The sequence below is a fragment of the Paramormyrops kingsleyae genome, chromosome 22 (assembly GCF_048594095.1).
Source record: "Paramormyrops kingsleyae isolate MSU_618 chromosome 22, PKINGS_0.4, whole genome shotgun sequence".
NCBI classification, from domain to species: domain Eukaryota; kingdom Metazoa; phylum Chordata; class Actinopteri; order Osteoglossiformes; family Mormyridae; genus Paramormyrops; species Paramormyrops kingsleyae.
In genome coordinates this window covers 11,877,428-11,890,698 of record NC_132818.1, presented here as the reverse complement: position 1 = coordinate 11,890,698, position 13,271 = coordinate 11,877,428, and the positions used below count along the sequence as shown (strand labels likewise).

At 46.3% G+C, this 13,271-nt stretch overlaps 3 protein-coding genes across 8 annotated transcripts; 1 reads left to right on the top strand and 2 right to left on the bottom strand.

Annotated features, from left to right (window-relative positions):
- Nucleotides 1–77: 77 nt before the first annotated feature.
- vkorc1 (vitamin K epoxide reductase complex, subunit 1) lies at nt 78–1,493 on the bottom strand. Its single transcript, XM_023798435.2, has 3 exons — nt 1,318–1,493; nt 792–901; nt 78–703 (listed from the first exon to the last, which is right to left on the bottom strand). The coding sequence occupies exons 1-3, from the start codon at nt 1,491–1,493 to the stop codon at nt 492–494; spliced, it is 498 nt and encodes a 165-aa protein (XP_023654203.1). The 3' UTR covers nt 78–491.
- A 558-nt stretch (nt 1,494–2,051) lies between these two features.
- mapk7 (mitogen-activated protein kinase 7) lies at nt 2,052–7,703 on the top strand. 3 transcript variants are annotated; one of them, XM_023798421.2, is made up of 7 exons: nt 2,052–2,228; nt 3,018–3,310; nt 3,554–3,719; nt 3,824–5,310; nt 5,629–6,698; nt 7,038–7,171; nt 7,274–7,703. In XM_023798421.2, exons 2-7 carry the CDS (start codon nt 3,022–3,024, stop codon nt 7,425–7,427), a joined length of 3,300 nt encoding a protein of 1,099 aa, XP_023654189.1. In that variant the 5' UTR covers nt 2,052–2,228; nt 3,018–3,021; the 3' UTR covers nt 7,428–7,703. The 3 variants fall into 3 exon arrangements, with proteins under 3 accessions (XP_023654189.1, XP_072561169.1, XP_023654188.1); XM_072705068.1 differs by having other exon boundaries at nt 2,052–2,247; XM_023798420.2 differs by having other exon boundaries at nt 2,052–2,269.
- Nucleotides 7,576–11,130, bottom strand: LOC111836827 (prostasin-like). 4 transcript variants are annotated; one of them, XM_023798426.2, is made up of 8 exons: nt 11,043–11,130; nt 10,282–10,358; nt 10,106–10,165; nt 9,943–9,966; nt 9,400–9,574; nt 9,047–9,318; nt 8,699–8,865; nt 7,576–8,588 (listed from the first exon to the last, which is right to left on the bottom strand). In XM_023798426.2, the coding sequence occupies exons 3-8, from the start codon at nt 10,146–10,148 to the stop codon at nt 8,340–8,342; spliced, it is 930 nt and encodes a 309-aa protein (XP_023654194.1). In that variant the 5' UTR covers nt 10,149–10,165; nt 10,282–10,358; nt 11,043–11,130; the 3' UTR covers nt 7,576–8,339. The 4 variants fall into 4 exon arrangements, with proteins under 4 accessions (XP_023654194.1, XP_023654195.1, XP_023654196.1 ...); XM_023798427.2 differs by lacking the exon at nt 11,043–11,130 and adding an exon at nt 10,549–10,757; XM_023798428.1 differs by lacking the exon at nt 11,043–11,130 and having other exon boundaries at nt 9,400–9,565; nt 10,282–10,537.
- Nucleotides 11,131–13,271: the final 2,141 nt, after the last annotated feature.

Genomic DNA, 13,271 nt, shown 5'->3' with positions numbered 1-13,271 from the left:
GCATCTGAGTTTACTCGCTCGTCTTTACCACATTATCTAACCGCTGGGTAAATCCTGGAAAGACAAAGCAGACATGGTCCGAGCCTTCATATTTTATTTCAAAACTACTTCTTCCATAGGGTGTTGCTTAGAAAACTTACAAATACTGCATTTTAAAGGCCTTAGTTTAATCCGTTAAAAGTGGGTACGTTACTTTTGGAACAAAACAAAAATTCGGGATGTTTTATTGATATTTTGCAGGTGTTACTTTCCTGTTACTTTCCATACCTATTTAATGTCCTGTATGATTACCATGAACCAGAATAGGCGCCCTATATGAAATCGGTTTCAAAAAGATACAATACTGTGTTAAAATCTTTAAAATCAAGGATGGAAATTAATGAATCTGAATTCCTCTTTATGCATGTTTCAATGTAACAGTAAAGTCAAGGAAACATCTTCATCCTTTATGGCCACATGCAAATGCTTGTTGCTGTTTATCTTGCAGCCTCTCAACCAGCCTTCTCTTTGGCCAAAGTCAACCCCCTTTTCCTCCTGAGGTTGGTGTAGAGCAAAGCAAAGTTGATGAGGTACGTTGTGACGCACACCAGGCAGAGGTCCTCTAGAATGAAGAGCAGCACTCCAGCTAGGTAAAGCGACCCTGCCACTGAAACCCAAGAGGAAAACACCAGAAACAGCGCTGCTCTGCTGGACGCTGACTGACCTATAAAAAGGGAGAGAAGTTATTCAATTAGGCACCGCTGTCGGGGACCAGTAGCACGTATGTGTGTGTGTAGGCGACGTACACGGACCCAATGCCAACTGCAGCGTGTAGAAGATGATTCCCAGGACACTGTTAGGCTGATTTAATATGTTCTCTTTTGACAAGACTAATTGCACTAGTCCGAAGCCACGGCCCCACCTACAACACAAATCGTAAAATTAAACGTCAGGATTATGTAGAAATGTTGCACAGACGTTATATGTACATATTACATACATACATATATTCCTAAGCAGTTCAACGTAGATTATCGTCAGGACGTAGGTTTGTGTGGCTTTGCCGCACTAAACGTGGCATCATGTGCTCTCTTGAACACGTCCACAGTTTGCCTCCAGCGAGCACCGCCACGTAACACGACATTGAATACTCAGGGATATGCCATAGCTAGTAGATCGCAGAAAAAAAAACTTATCTGTCTGAAACTTTCGCAAATATAGTTCATATATTTATAGGTTCATAATTTAAATCCCAAATGTCACTGACCACATATACCCCTAAATCACCACTTAATCACAGAGAGTGTTACGTTAACTGTGTATTTCGCCACCTCCTACCTGGACGTGAAGACTTTGGAGCAGCTGACCGAGGCGCCAAGGTCGCACATGGCTCGGTAGCCCGGGTCTCTCTCCCGGGAAAGCTCCACATGCAGGGCGTACACAGACAGCAGCATGCCGAGCGTGCAGAGCGACCAGCGGGCTGCCCGCTCCCAGCAGGGAGCCCTCCCTGCCATCTCGTACCTGTACGGTACAAGTGTGTTTTTTTATATTACAAACTGTTAAACGAGGCAGTTAATAAAGCAGCATTCCAGCCCGTTCTCTGCGCACACCAAATCTTGCAGTTTCTAACAGCCTATATGAAGGCAGCTACGTGTTTAAAGTCCGGACTCCTAGAGAGTATTGGACGCACATTTTAGGCAACAGTCAATTGGTTGTTCAGACCACTGGAAGAAGAAAAAACTTTTTAGGATGTGGGCGGTTCAGGCTGGAATTTAGGAAAAATGGACTTTGTAAGACAGGGTAGTCTAAAAACATTTTCCCGAACGGAACATCGTTTTGAACAGCTGTGACGTTCACCATTCTGCTTTAGAATGAGCGTATTACTTATCATACAAAAATCAAATCTTTGTGAGCACAAGAGAGTTACTGCACGCTTGTATTTATATTTCGTTTTATTGTGAATTTTTCGCATAATTAACATGCAACATGACGTGAAGAAGAATTCTCCATCTATCAAGAAAAACCGTGAACCCTGCGATACTTTGTTCTTCGGAGCTTTAACGAGAAAAGCAAAATTTCAGCCATACACCGCCCAAGCAGAGTGACCAAAGGCAAACTGCCAGGAGAACCACCCCGCCGTCTTATTGGTCAACCTTATAGGCTTCTCAATTTTATTGGATTCAGGACCTGCTATTCAAAGTGAACGCGGAAGAATACTAGGAAGTAGAAAAGAGGCGTGAAAGACTAAGGTAATGTGTTTGTTTATAGGTATGCACCGACTGTAAATCACGTAAGTTGGTTGTCTTTCATTACATTAATGTTTATTTTGACTACATATTTTATAATTAATACGATGCCGTGTGAAATACGTCAGTTTATATTGCCTGAAATTCATAATACTGAATAAAAATATTCATCATAGCAACTAGATAAGGAAATCTTCGACTCTGAACCATCATATAAACGAATGTTTTCGTGGGAGACATATTAAAACACATTTAACCGGCTTCATTGTGCGATTATTGTCTGTCGTACAACTGAAACAAATTGTTATAAGAAAACTAGCAGGAAACCGTTGGATTCGAGTTTTCTTGGCAAGCGTGGTTGAGACATGGCTAGATACTTAGTAACTTTTCAATAATAAACATTAACCATAACGGCAACTTCTTAAACTGCAGTAATGTAGAAATAAGCAAGAAATGTTAATGGTGTAGAACGCTTATACATGCAAAGAGTTTTGAATCAACACCGTTATATGTGCCGCTAACGTCTTCTGATCATATACATTTGATATTGATACAGCCGGTTTAATTAAACATGATACATCGCGTTTACTATATAATGGAAACTCTAGATTATGTATAAAGATAGTCGGTTTAATTGTTTAATTTTCTTCAGATTAGCATGTGGATTTGTTGTGGTCGCCACCATACACGTGTTGACCGTTTCCGTTAATCTTGTCCCGTTCATAACGCGGTCACTGGCGGACATGGCTCTGTGTTTTATATTCGTTCTAATTCCATTTATGTTTGCTTCAGGACTATGTCAGCCAGTGAATATGGAAAGGCTGATGTTCCAAAAGAACGGTCTTCAACATCTGGCATCACCATGACGACCAGCATGGATAACAACAAAAAGAACAGCCAAGCAAGGACTGGATGTCAAACTGAGTCTAATAACGACACAACCTCCACTGCGGACTCCAACCTGGCTCTACTTAAAGCCCACTCACTAGATGTGAAGTTTGAGGTGGGTGAGGAGTATGACATCATAGAGACCATCGGAACGGGAGCCTATGGTGTCGTTTCCTCTGCCAGGAGGCGGGACAATGGTGAGATGGCATTATTACAGTACATTTGATTAACATAAGTTTTTAGCTAACGTGCCTTACATTGAGTAGGATTTTAAACATCACCTGTTCATTCAACTGGCTGTTTTGCTAATGAAAATTTCTCATGGAAGTGAAACCCACAAAACTCAGTATTGTTTGACCGTTTTCCATTTCCCCTCTTTATCGAAAAAGTGAAAGTGTCTTGCTGTTTGTGTGACTAACAATAATACCACATGATCTCAGGTCAGAGGGTGGCTATAAAGAAAATCCCCAATGCTTTTGAGGTGCTGACCAATGCAAAGCGTACCCTCAGGGAGCTCAAGATTCTCAAGCATTTCAAGCATGACAACATCATTGCCATCAAAGATATCCTGCAGCCGGCCTTACCTCACTCTGCCTTCAAGTCTGTGTAAGTGTCTGGAAGGCCTTGGATTCTCAGGGAACATCCTTATACCATATAAAATGGAACATATGTTGCCATGGTAATAACCACCCCATATGTCTTCCTAACAGCTATGTGGTTCTGGACCTGATGGAGAGTGACCTCCATCAGATCATCCACTCCCATCAGCCTCTGACACAAGAGCACACTCGGTACTTCCTTTACCAGCTGTTAAGAGGCCTCAAGTATGTCCATTCTGCCAATGTGATCCACCGAGATCTGAAACCCTCCAATCTACTGGTCAATGAAAACTGTGAGCTGAAGATTGGAGATTTTGGGATGGCTCGAGGGCTGAGCCAGCGGCCCGAGGAGTCCCGCTCCTTTATGACAGAGTATGTAGCGACTCGGTGGTACCGGGCCCCTGAGCTAATGTTGTCCCTGCACCACTACAGCTTGGCCATTGACTTGTGGTCAGTGGGTTGTATCTTCGCTGAGATGCTGGGAAGGAAGCAGCTCTTTCCTGGCAAGCACTATGTCCACCAGCTGCAGCTTATCCTTTCTGTACTGGGTACACCCCCAGAGGGGATCATAGGGGCCATAGGAGCAGACCGGGTCCGCTCATATGTTCAGAGCCTTCCGCACCGAGCACCCATTCCTCTGACAACGCTGTATCCCCATGCTGAGCCAAATGCCCTGGACCTGCTGGGGGCCATGCTGCGCTTTGACCCACATGAGCGGATCACGGTGACCCAGGCGCTGGCTCACCCCTACCTTGCCAAGTACCATGACCCAGACGACGAGCCTGTGTGTGTGCCAGCCTTTGACTTTGAGTTTGACAAACTCCCGCTCAGTAGGGAGCAGATTAAAGAGGCCATCCTGGATGAGATTCGAGACTTCCACCAGCAGAAAGAAAAGGGCGGGAGAAAGATCCGGTTCTTGCCCAAGCCAGCTTACAGCAAGCGGCACGGCTCCCTTGCAGCCAGTACGGGTGCCACTGGTAACACGCCAACCACTGGGCCAGGGCAGTTACCAGTTCAGCATTTGCCAAGCCAAGAATTTCAGCAGGAACCGGACATCACAGGGTCTCAGGCAGCATTCACAGATCAGACCCCTAAACTCTGTAAACAACCCCCACCTCATCTGACCAAGTCACAGCCAGGATTGACCCAAAGCCAGGATGTGGATATGTTGAGTGCGAACTCTGACAGTGGACACCCAGAACCAGAGACCATTGATCTGACCACACCCGTCTCCACACAAGGCACCTCACCCTCACACACGATTGAACATACTCCAGGGAGAGAGGAACCACCTCAGAATGAAGGGTCTCTTACATCAATGAGTCAGAACCACACTCTCTCCAATCAGATGCCCTCATCCTCTCTTGTCCAAGCCCCACCATCTTGCTCACGCCCCTGTAACTCACTGACCCTCTCTGAGTCACAAGCCCAGTCCCTCTCGCAGTCCCTCTCTCAGTCCCTGTCCCGTTCTTTGACTCGAGGGGGTAAGGTGGGGTCGGGGGATGGGGTCAGAAAGGAAGGGGCCATCTCGGATGACACAAAAGCTGCCCTTAAAGCAGTACTGCAAAAGTCGGCCCTGCGACAGAGGGCCAGATCAGGTGAGCCAGTGTGACAGCGCCATGAGGTCATGGGTAGTGCAAAGCAGGAAAGCTGGTGAGGTGGTCTTGAGTGCTGCTCTACAGAGCAAATATCAATAGATAATGAAGTACTTCAGTATGGATGAATTAATCACTATCGACACAACATCGACACAAGTTAGCTGGCTTATCAGTGCACAATAGCAGAATATCGACACAAATTAGCTGTCTTGTCTGTGAGTTGGGTTCAAGAAGTAAACCTAATAAAGGGTGGTGGAATTATGTTACCTGAAAGTGATTGAAGGTGATGATCTGAGCCAGTTTCTTTCTCTCTCTCAGATGGGTCCTCAATGTCACTGCCCACAGAGATGGGGAGAGGAGGAGTCCTAGCAAGCTGCTCCCTCTCAAACTCACAGTCGGAACAAAGACGCCCCATTACAGCACAAGAGCGCCAAAGAGAACGGGAAGAGAAGAGGAGAAAGAGGAAAGAGCGAGCCAGGGAGCGAGAAAGGAAGATGAAGGAGAAGGAAAAGAAAGACGGAAAGGCAGCTGAGTCCATAAGAGGAGTGCCACTGAGTGACAACGACAAGAGCCTGTTGCAGCGCTGGATACGGATGATGGACAGCTGCACTGATAGATCTCAGCCAATCATAGACAGCGTCACCGGGAAGAAAGACAGTCAGGTCCACACGCTTTGTGTGGAAACGGCTGGTCAGATCCAGCCATTGTTGGGAAAGGGGCTTCAGCTGGTAGAGTCGGACTCTGGCCAGCGAAACAATGGTGCAGGCGAGCACCAGCTACAAAGCAAAGGGCCTCAGCATCAAACGGTCCCCAAAACAAACCACACCTTGTCTACTTTTTACCAGCCAAGGGGCTCCCCGGCCGTCCCACTCCCTTTTCCTGTCATGCAGGTACCAGTGGGCAGGATGGATATGCTCAGTACCCATGTGGGCATCGACGGCCTTGGGTCTTGCACAGCAGTCAAAAACAGTTCAGTCCGGCACCAGGTAGACTTCAGAGGGGGCAACACATACGACACGATGGAGAACTGGCCAGGGCCAGACAGACCAGCAACAGGTCCGTCACTCCCCCAACACCAGCTGCTACCTCTTGGGGTGTTCCTTAATAAAATTCACATCCCCTCTGGGGGGGAAGAACTCCATGTTGAAGTCAATGGGGATGTAAGCATGGCGACCCAAACCAATGGAAAATTGCCCCCCAATCTGAGTTCTACTAGGCCAAGAAGTATGGAGAAGGTTCATCCCTCCCTGAGTAACCATTCTCAAAGCCCACCATCAGGATCTTCTGTGCTACCACGGCCCATCCATGAGTCCACAACCCCAGAGCAACCAGTAGGGGGCAGCATCCCTGACATTCACACAGTCACTCTGCAGCTCTCCAAGTCTCAGGTAGGTTCACAGTGTTTCATTTCCCCCCATTTGTCCTTCTGCTATTTGTTTTTTCCCATTTGTTGTATGATTACTACTCTGTGTGTGTGTGTGTGTGAACAATTTATCATTAGCTTAACTGTGGTTCAGCTTAACAGTTTATTTCTAATAGGAAAGAGCAGTTGGGTTCGGTTTAAAACATTTTTTGTGTCTTAAACTGTAGTCTAAGGACACAGCAGAGGAGTTTAATAAGTCACATGATGATTTAGTGCAGCTAAACTCATGCCAGGGTAATTGCCCCTGTATGTTTTTCTGGTTCTGCTGTCTTGACTTCTTTTACCTTGTCGCACATGCACTTAGGTTGACGACGTGCTCCCTCCCGTGTTCTCAGTCACGCCTAAGGGCAGCGGGGCTGGCTATGGGGTGGGCTTTGACCTGGATGAGCTCCTCACACAGTCCTTCACCGACCTCCAGCAGCCTGACCCCAAGGACAGGTCAGCAGGCCTTTTAAAGCTTAAGCCTAGATGACTTACCTCTCGATATAGTAAGTGAACTTACTGTATACTAATGCCTCTTTCTTCCCTTTATTGCTTCAGCCACAGTGACTCTGCCCCATTATCAGCCTCCTTGCTTTCCGATTGGCTTGAGGTGCACCGGATGAGCCCAGCTGACTTGGAGTCACTTCAGCAGGAACTTCAACTGGGTTCTCCCATGATCCTCTCGGACGCACACAGCATTTCTGACACCTGAGATGTTTAAACTACATGAAGACTGATGCTTTGATCACCAGTGCTCACAGTGGACACTGAACTGATTCCATAATGGCTTGATTGACACAGTAGTGTGATTCCATGTTATGACTGTAGTTTAGTAAAAATAATGACACCGACTACAGAGGTAATGTTTGCAATCTCTGTTCAGAAAAATGTGAATGCATGGGTAAGGACATAGAAAATGGGAATACAGCATGAATGTACATTGCATTAACTACTATTTTTAGTAAAACCATTTCAAGCTGGACTGGAATCTGCTTTTCCCAGACCATTTGTTGTCGAGTTAGTCATTTAGTGGCACTAATGTTTATCATTAAATTAGACATTTATTTGATCCTCATTTAAATGTTTTTAGAAATTTGGTTTAGCCACTTCAGAGCATAAGCAGTTAAGGTTAGTTGACATTGGAACGATCAAACATTTCTGTGTCCCTCAGCACTGCGCTTGGCTCCTCTTCCTGGATCGCACCCTTTAAAGCACACACCCTAGTAACTTGTGCCACTGCCATTCCTATACACTTGGAAATGTCTGCTTAGTGTTTTGCATTCCTCTGCGCTTACTGAAAACAGGGGGCAGCCATGTTCCACTCCGCAGGGTTTCTCGTTCAGTTGCTTGGCGTTTTCAGAGTAGGCTGCAACAGCTTCGCCTCGATGTGAGCCTTGCAGGACCCCTCGTTGCTGCAGTTGCTTCAGACAGCAACAATCAGTCGCTCAAGTCAAATATGTGACAATCAAATTCAACATGATTAGCTCTTGGGTGTTTTGGTCCCGTTGTACTCGCAGTACACAAAGACCCAGCTTCTGTAGTTTGGCAGGTCTCACTTCGGCTCTTATGTGCTTTTGGTGTCCCAATAAACACAAACAGCCCTTCCTAGTCATGGCACATGATGCTATCCAAGCCAAGACAATACTGCAGCAGCAAGCACGAGCAGGGCCGAGGCCCAGGTCCAGGCCCGGAAGGCTGCGCTGTGCAGCTGGATCTCTGGCACCGTGCTGCGAATGAAGCTGGCGAAGGTGGAGACTTTAGCGTAAATGCCAGGCCTGTTAGGCTGGGCACAACCTTGACCGAAACTCACCACCCCCGCCTGTACCCAGGTCCCGTTCACCATGGGGCACACGAGGGGCCCCCCTGAATCACCCTGGGGAGTGGGGGCAAGACAGGGCAGGGTTGACACAGCGTAAGGGACATAAGAATCAAGAGTAAATGTGAAGAGAGTCTGGCATACAGAAGGAGTGGAGTAAGCTGTACCTGGCAGGAATCCCTGCCTCCTTCTGGGAACCCAGCACAGATCATGTCAGGAAGTATGTCCACTTGGTCAGAGGTGAAGGCCAGAACCTGGTACATCTTCTGACAGGACATTTGTCTGATGATGCGCACCTGCACTTCTTGTAGGGTCCCCACGCCAGGCAGAGACACTAGCCAAGGAAAACAAGAACATCAGAAGGATAAATTTAGCTGCAGAAGAAAGCCAAGAATAACTGGGCTTGGAAATGTCCTCTTAAGCTGAGTAGCACCAGAAGAAGCATTTTGACACTTTTCATACGGCTCCTGGGTTAACCGCCCTCATGATCAGCCCAGCCAGCATCCTCAACTCACCCCCCTCCCTGATGTGGCCCCAGCCAGTGACATAGCACTGCATCCCACTGGGAAACACAGCATCATCACTGGGCAAACACACTGGCTGGATCCAGTTTGACCACTGGACCGGTGTGGCCAGCTGGACCAGAGCCACATCCTGGCCATCTTGAGGATTGGTGTAGCCTGCTGGAACCACAACTCGCCGGACCCGACTGGACACCTCGTGGTGATTGACGCCACTGAGCTGGTGCCTGCCCACGTACAGCCGGTAGGACGAGATGTCGGCGAGCCTGGGGAATGCTGCATTTTAAAACGAAGCCCACCCAACCAAAGTTTCTACATCCATGTAAAGGGAAATAGGCAGCACCTACTTTGGGAAGCAGTGCGCAGCAGACAGCACCCAGTCCTTGGCTATGAGTGAGCCCCCACAGACATGACCCCTGCTGCCCATCTGGATATCCACCTGCCATGGCCACGCCCCTTCCCGCACATCATTTCCTCCGACAATTCTGTTACCTAGGAATCTCCTGCCACACACTGCAAGCACTCAGAAAAAAAAACACTACACAGTGTTTCCAATCAGCATGACCAGGAAGTGCATACTCTACAGTAGGGGTTCCCAACTTTTGATGTTCGTGGACCGGTGTAGGTCATGCCAAACTTGATCGGCGATTTACCATTTTTTCCCCCTCAAATTTACGCTAGAACGCGAGTGCCGGTAAAAAACTGAAAAGTGCAATTTTAAAATTAACTCCTCCGCGAAACTTTCAGATTTTCGCGGGCTGGTGGTTAGGAACCCCTACTCTGCAGCTCAGAATGTGTGTAACTGTGTTAGACGGTTTTGGAAAAATAGAGTAATACTTGAGGCACAACCAGCCACACCTGATAATTGCAGTAATTACAGCGTTAATTACCTTGTGTATCACATGTCAGAAGACCTGGTTAAAATGACAGAAAATATATTATGCCTTAGAGTTAACACCGCAACACAATTGTACTAATGATTTTAATACAGTATGCGTTTGCCGGCAGGTGTAAAGCGATTTCGCGGTGATCCGCGGGAAGATGCCGTCTCACCTGCAACAAGGCAGACGGCGAACAGCGGCACCTTGGCCTCCATCCTCCCCACCTTGGACCCTAATATCATTTAGCCCGTGTGTTAAACTCAAGCGTGTCTGTTCGCGAAAATATTTTAAACACTGAAGAAGTGGACACCAAATACACCGGCATATTACATGCATTAATGCACTTACCTGGGTTTTAAAACGCTTTGCAGAACCTGACCGCTTTCCAGGTTAAAGCGCGCAAATGGCGTGCAGAAGAGCCACCCCTGGTAAAATAAACACTAATCACACCATGCACATCGGATGAATAGACACTACATTTACATGTGTAGCTCTGTGTTAAAAACCGCTAACGAAGTCTGTCTTTGTTTAGTTTCCTAGCCGATGTAGGCATTTACTGGCTACGTCTAGCAGAAGGGAGGTGGGGGTAAATGATATGAGAGGCCACAAGCGCACCTAAGCTACCTGACCAGCTCGGCCAATCACAGCAGCGCCCGGCCGGCTCTATGTAACCTTATGGTCCTGCAGTATTATGTCGCATCATATTACAGCAAAATGAAGGAACATCAAATAATGATTTAAATATTTGCGTTTAATTTGCAGTTTGGATTGGCTGGATTTACATAACAGATTACAATGGAATACAAATGGCCAGTTAACGATTAATATCCAAATATTCATAGGTAACGTTGGTGGTGTACAGTTACACAGTTAACGCCCCCTTTCCCCCACGTGAGAGAGCCCAATCAGTCATGCATCCAGATCAGTACCGTGCCAGCCACCCTCAACCCTGCCCCCATCCCTCATACAGATAAATAAAAAATCCATTTGTAATATGTATAATGAATACAGTTAAAATAAATTACTATTACACAAAGCTACAATTTCAAATATAGCTTTACTATATTATCTAATTCTACAGAACTTAATATGTTAAAATCACCTATTACCTTGGATGAGCTTTGTTTCTCAAAAAACTGCTTTCCTAGTGGTTGCCACGGCTTCAGCATATACCCTCTGACACTGAACCCTGGAAGGTCCTCCTGGTTAACTGGGTCACAGTTTAACTATAGCAACTTTGCAGCAAAAGAGGAAACTGCATTAATCACAAGTTAATCATACTCCCTCTGCAAAGAAACTACATAGTCAGAGTTAGTACTCAAATATCAAATACTGTTAAGTTGCCACTGCCTCTTTTCTGGTTTTTAAATTATATTTAGTGCATCTTTAGACACCAAAAGTACGTTACAACACACAAGGGTGCCACTAGAGATTTTGGGCCTCATGATAGCATATCATATTGGACCCCTAAGCCAGAACAATCCATTTATCTTACATTTTTTAGCACCCCTGTCACTCAGGAGTCCTTGGAATCATCCTGACTTTCCTCTCCCCTTTATGACACCCCTGCCAGCACAAATCGACAGGAAATAACTTGGGTGCATGTTTAATATTTAACTTGAATGTATTCAGAAAGACGTCGGCCTATTCTCTGGACATTCTTGAATCTTGACCGCTCAAAATCAATGTGATTTAGATGTAGTGCTTTACAGTTTATGATGTGAACACACCCATCTGAGGACCTTGGTGGGCAAAGTCCTTCTGAGGCTCTTGAGGCTCTGCAGAAGGACAAAGGATCTTTGATGCACTGAGTGAGTTAGTAGAGGCTTGACAGGGGCTGCTCTGGAGAGCTAAGTGTGCTCTAGCTTAGAGAGGACATAACCTGGTAGAGTGAGGCAAACTGGGATGCAATTATATTTAGAAGAGGAGCTTTTGATCTAATATGTTGGTTAATATTTGACGCACACAGAGACATCATTAACAGGGTGGGGCAGCCCGGCCAGCTGCCCTCGCCCCCCCCAGCGACATCAAGGATCCCCCTCCAACTGCAAATCTCACATATATGCATAACTTTCATGAGGATAAAAGAGCTTATACATCTTACTTGAATTTCAACATGTTACTTTTATATCTGTCATTTTTATGTATACAGTCTCTTTATGGTGGGAGTCATAACACAAAAAAATTATACAATACTTAAAACAGTTTTGAAATGTAATATTTTGTAATGTTTTGCAGTGAAACTACATTGCTGAGTTGTGTGTTTAACGAAAAAAAAAAGAAAGCATGTTTGTTTAATTTGCTAACTATTGCACTGCATAATGGGTATGATATTTGAAGGCTACCCAAATTTCATCATCTGCAACTGGTGTAAGCAGGCCTTAGGTATGAATTTGGAAAGGGGAGGGGGGCTTGGTCCATTTTCCCTCAAGGCCCAGTGTACAGTTGTTCCGCCACTGGTTTTTAGGCATATTTTAGGGGGGCTTTAGCACTCCCTAAATAAATGTGTATTTATTGGCTTAAGTCATGAATGCTATCAGCTCTCCCTCCCTCCCCCCTCCCCAGAAAAGACTCAGCCCCCTATCATCTCTAAGTACTCCCCTGGACACACATGTGGGTGAAATAAATAAATAGAAATGTGCTGAAACTGATCAATTGCTGTGTGGCCATGAGAATGCAGGCCAAATAGTTTTCATCTGGAAGACTCTCAAGACATAAATCACAACTTCACATAAGCCCTCCACCTGCCTCATCGGCTTAGCATAGTAAGAATCAATTCAAATAAAACCCCTAAGGTTTCAGTTCCCCCTCCTTGATAATAGCTTCTGCTTCTTTATCTTGTCTGCAACCCAGTACTTGCTGTTGCCCCCAGGGACGGATTATGGGTTGTGTGGGCCCCTGGGCAAAACGTTCGCGAGGCCCCCCCCCCCACCACCACAACCACCACAATTCAAGGGCCCTTGGCAGCCAAACGCCCTCCCTCCATGTTTCCATCAGAGGCCCTATAGGGTCAGGGGCCCTTGTAGGCAGAGGATCAAAGAATGTAGGCCCTCTAAAATAGACAAACGAAAATACATTGTTGATAAGCATTGCAAATTGTTTTGGGCTAGGGGCCCCACGGGCCCCCTGCACCCCAAGGGCCCCTGGACAGCGGCCCCGCTGGCCCGGTCCGTAATCCGTCCCTGGTTGCCCCCCTTAGCCCCGTTCGTTTCCATTTGGGAGTCCATATGAAAATCCTCGCTCATGAACCTGCTGTAGTTGTTCCTTGGCATCCAGCAAATCGTGGCACCTACAGGCAGTGACTGGAAGCACCGCATAATACTTAGCTTATGTTACTA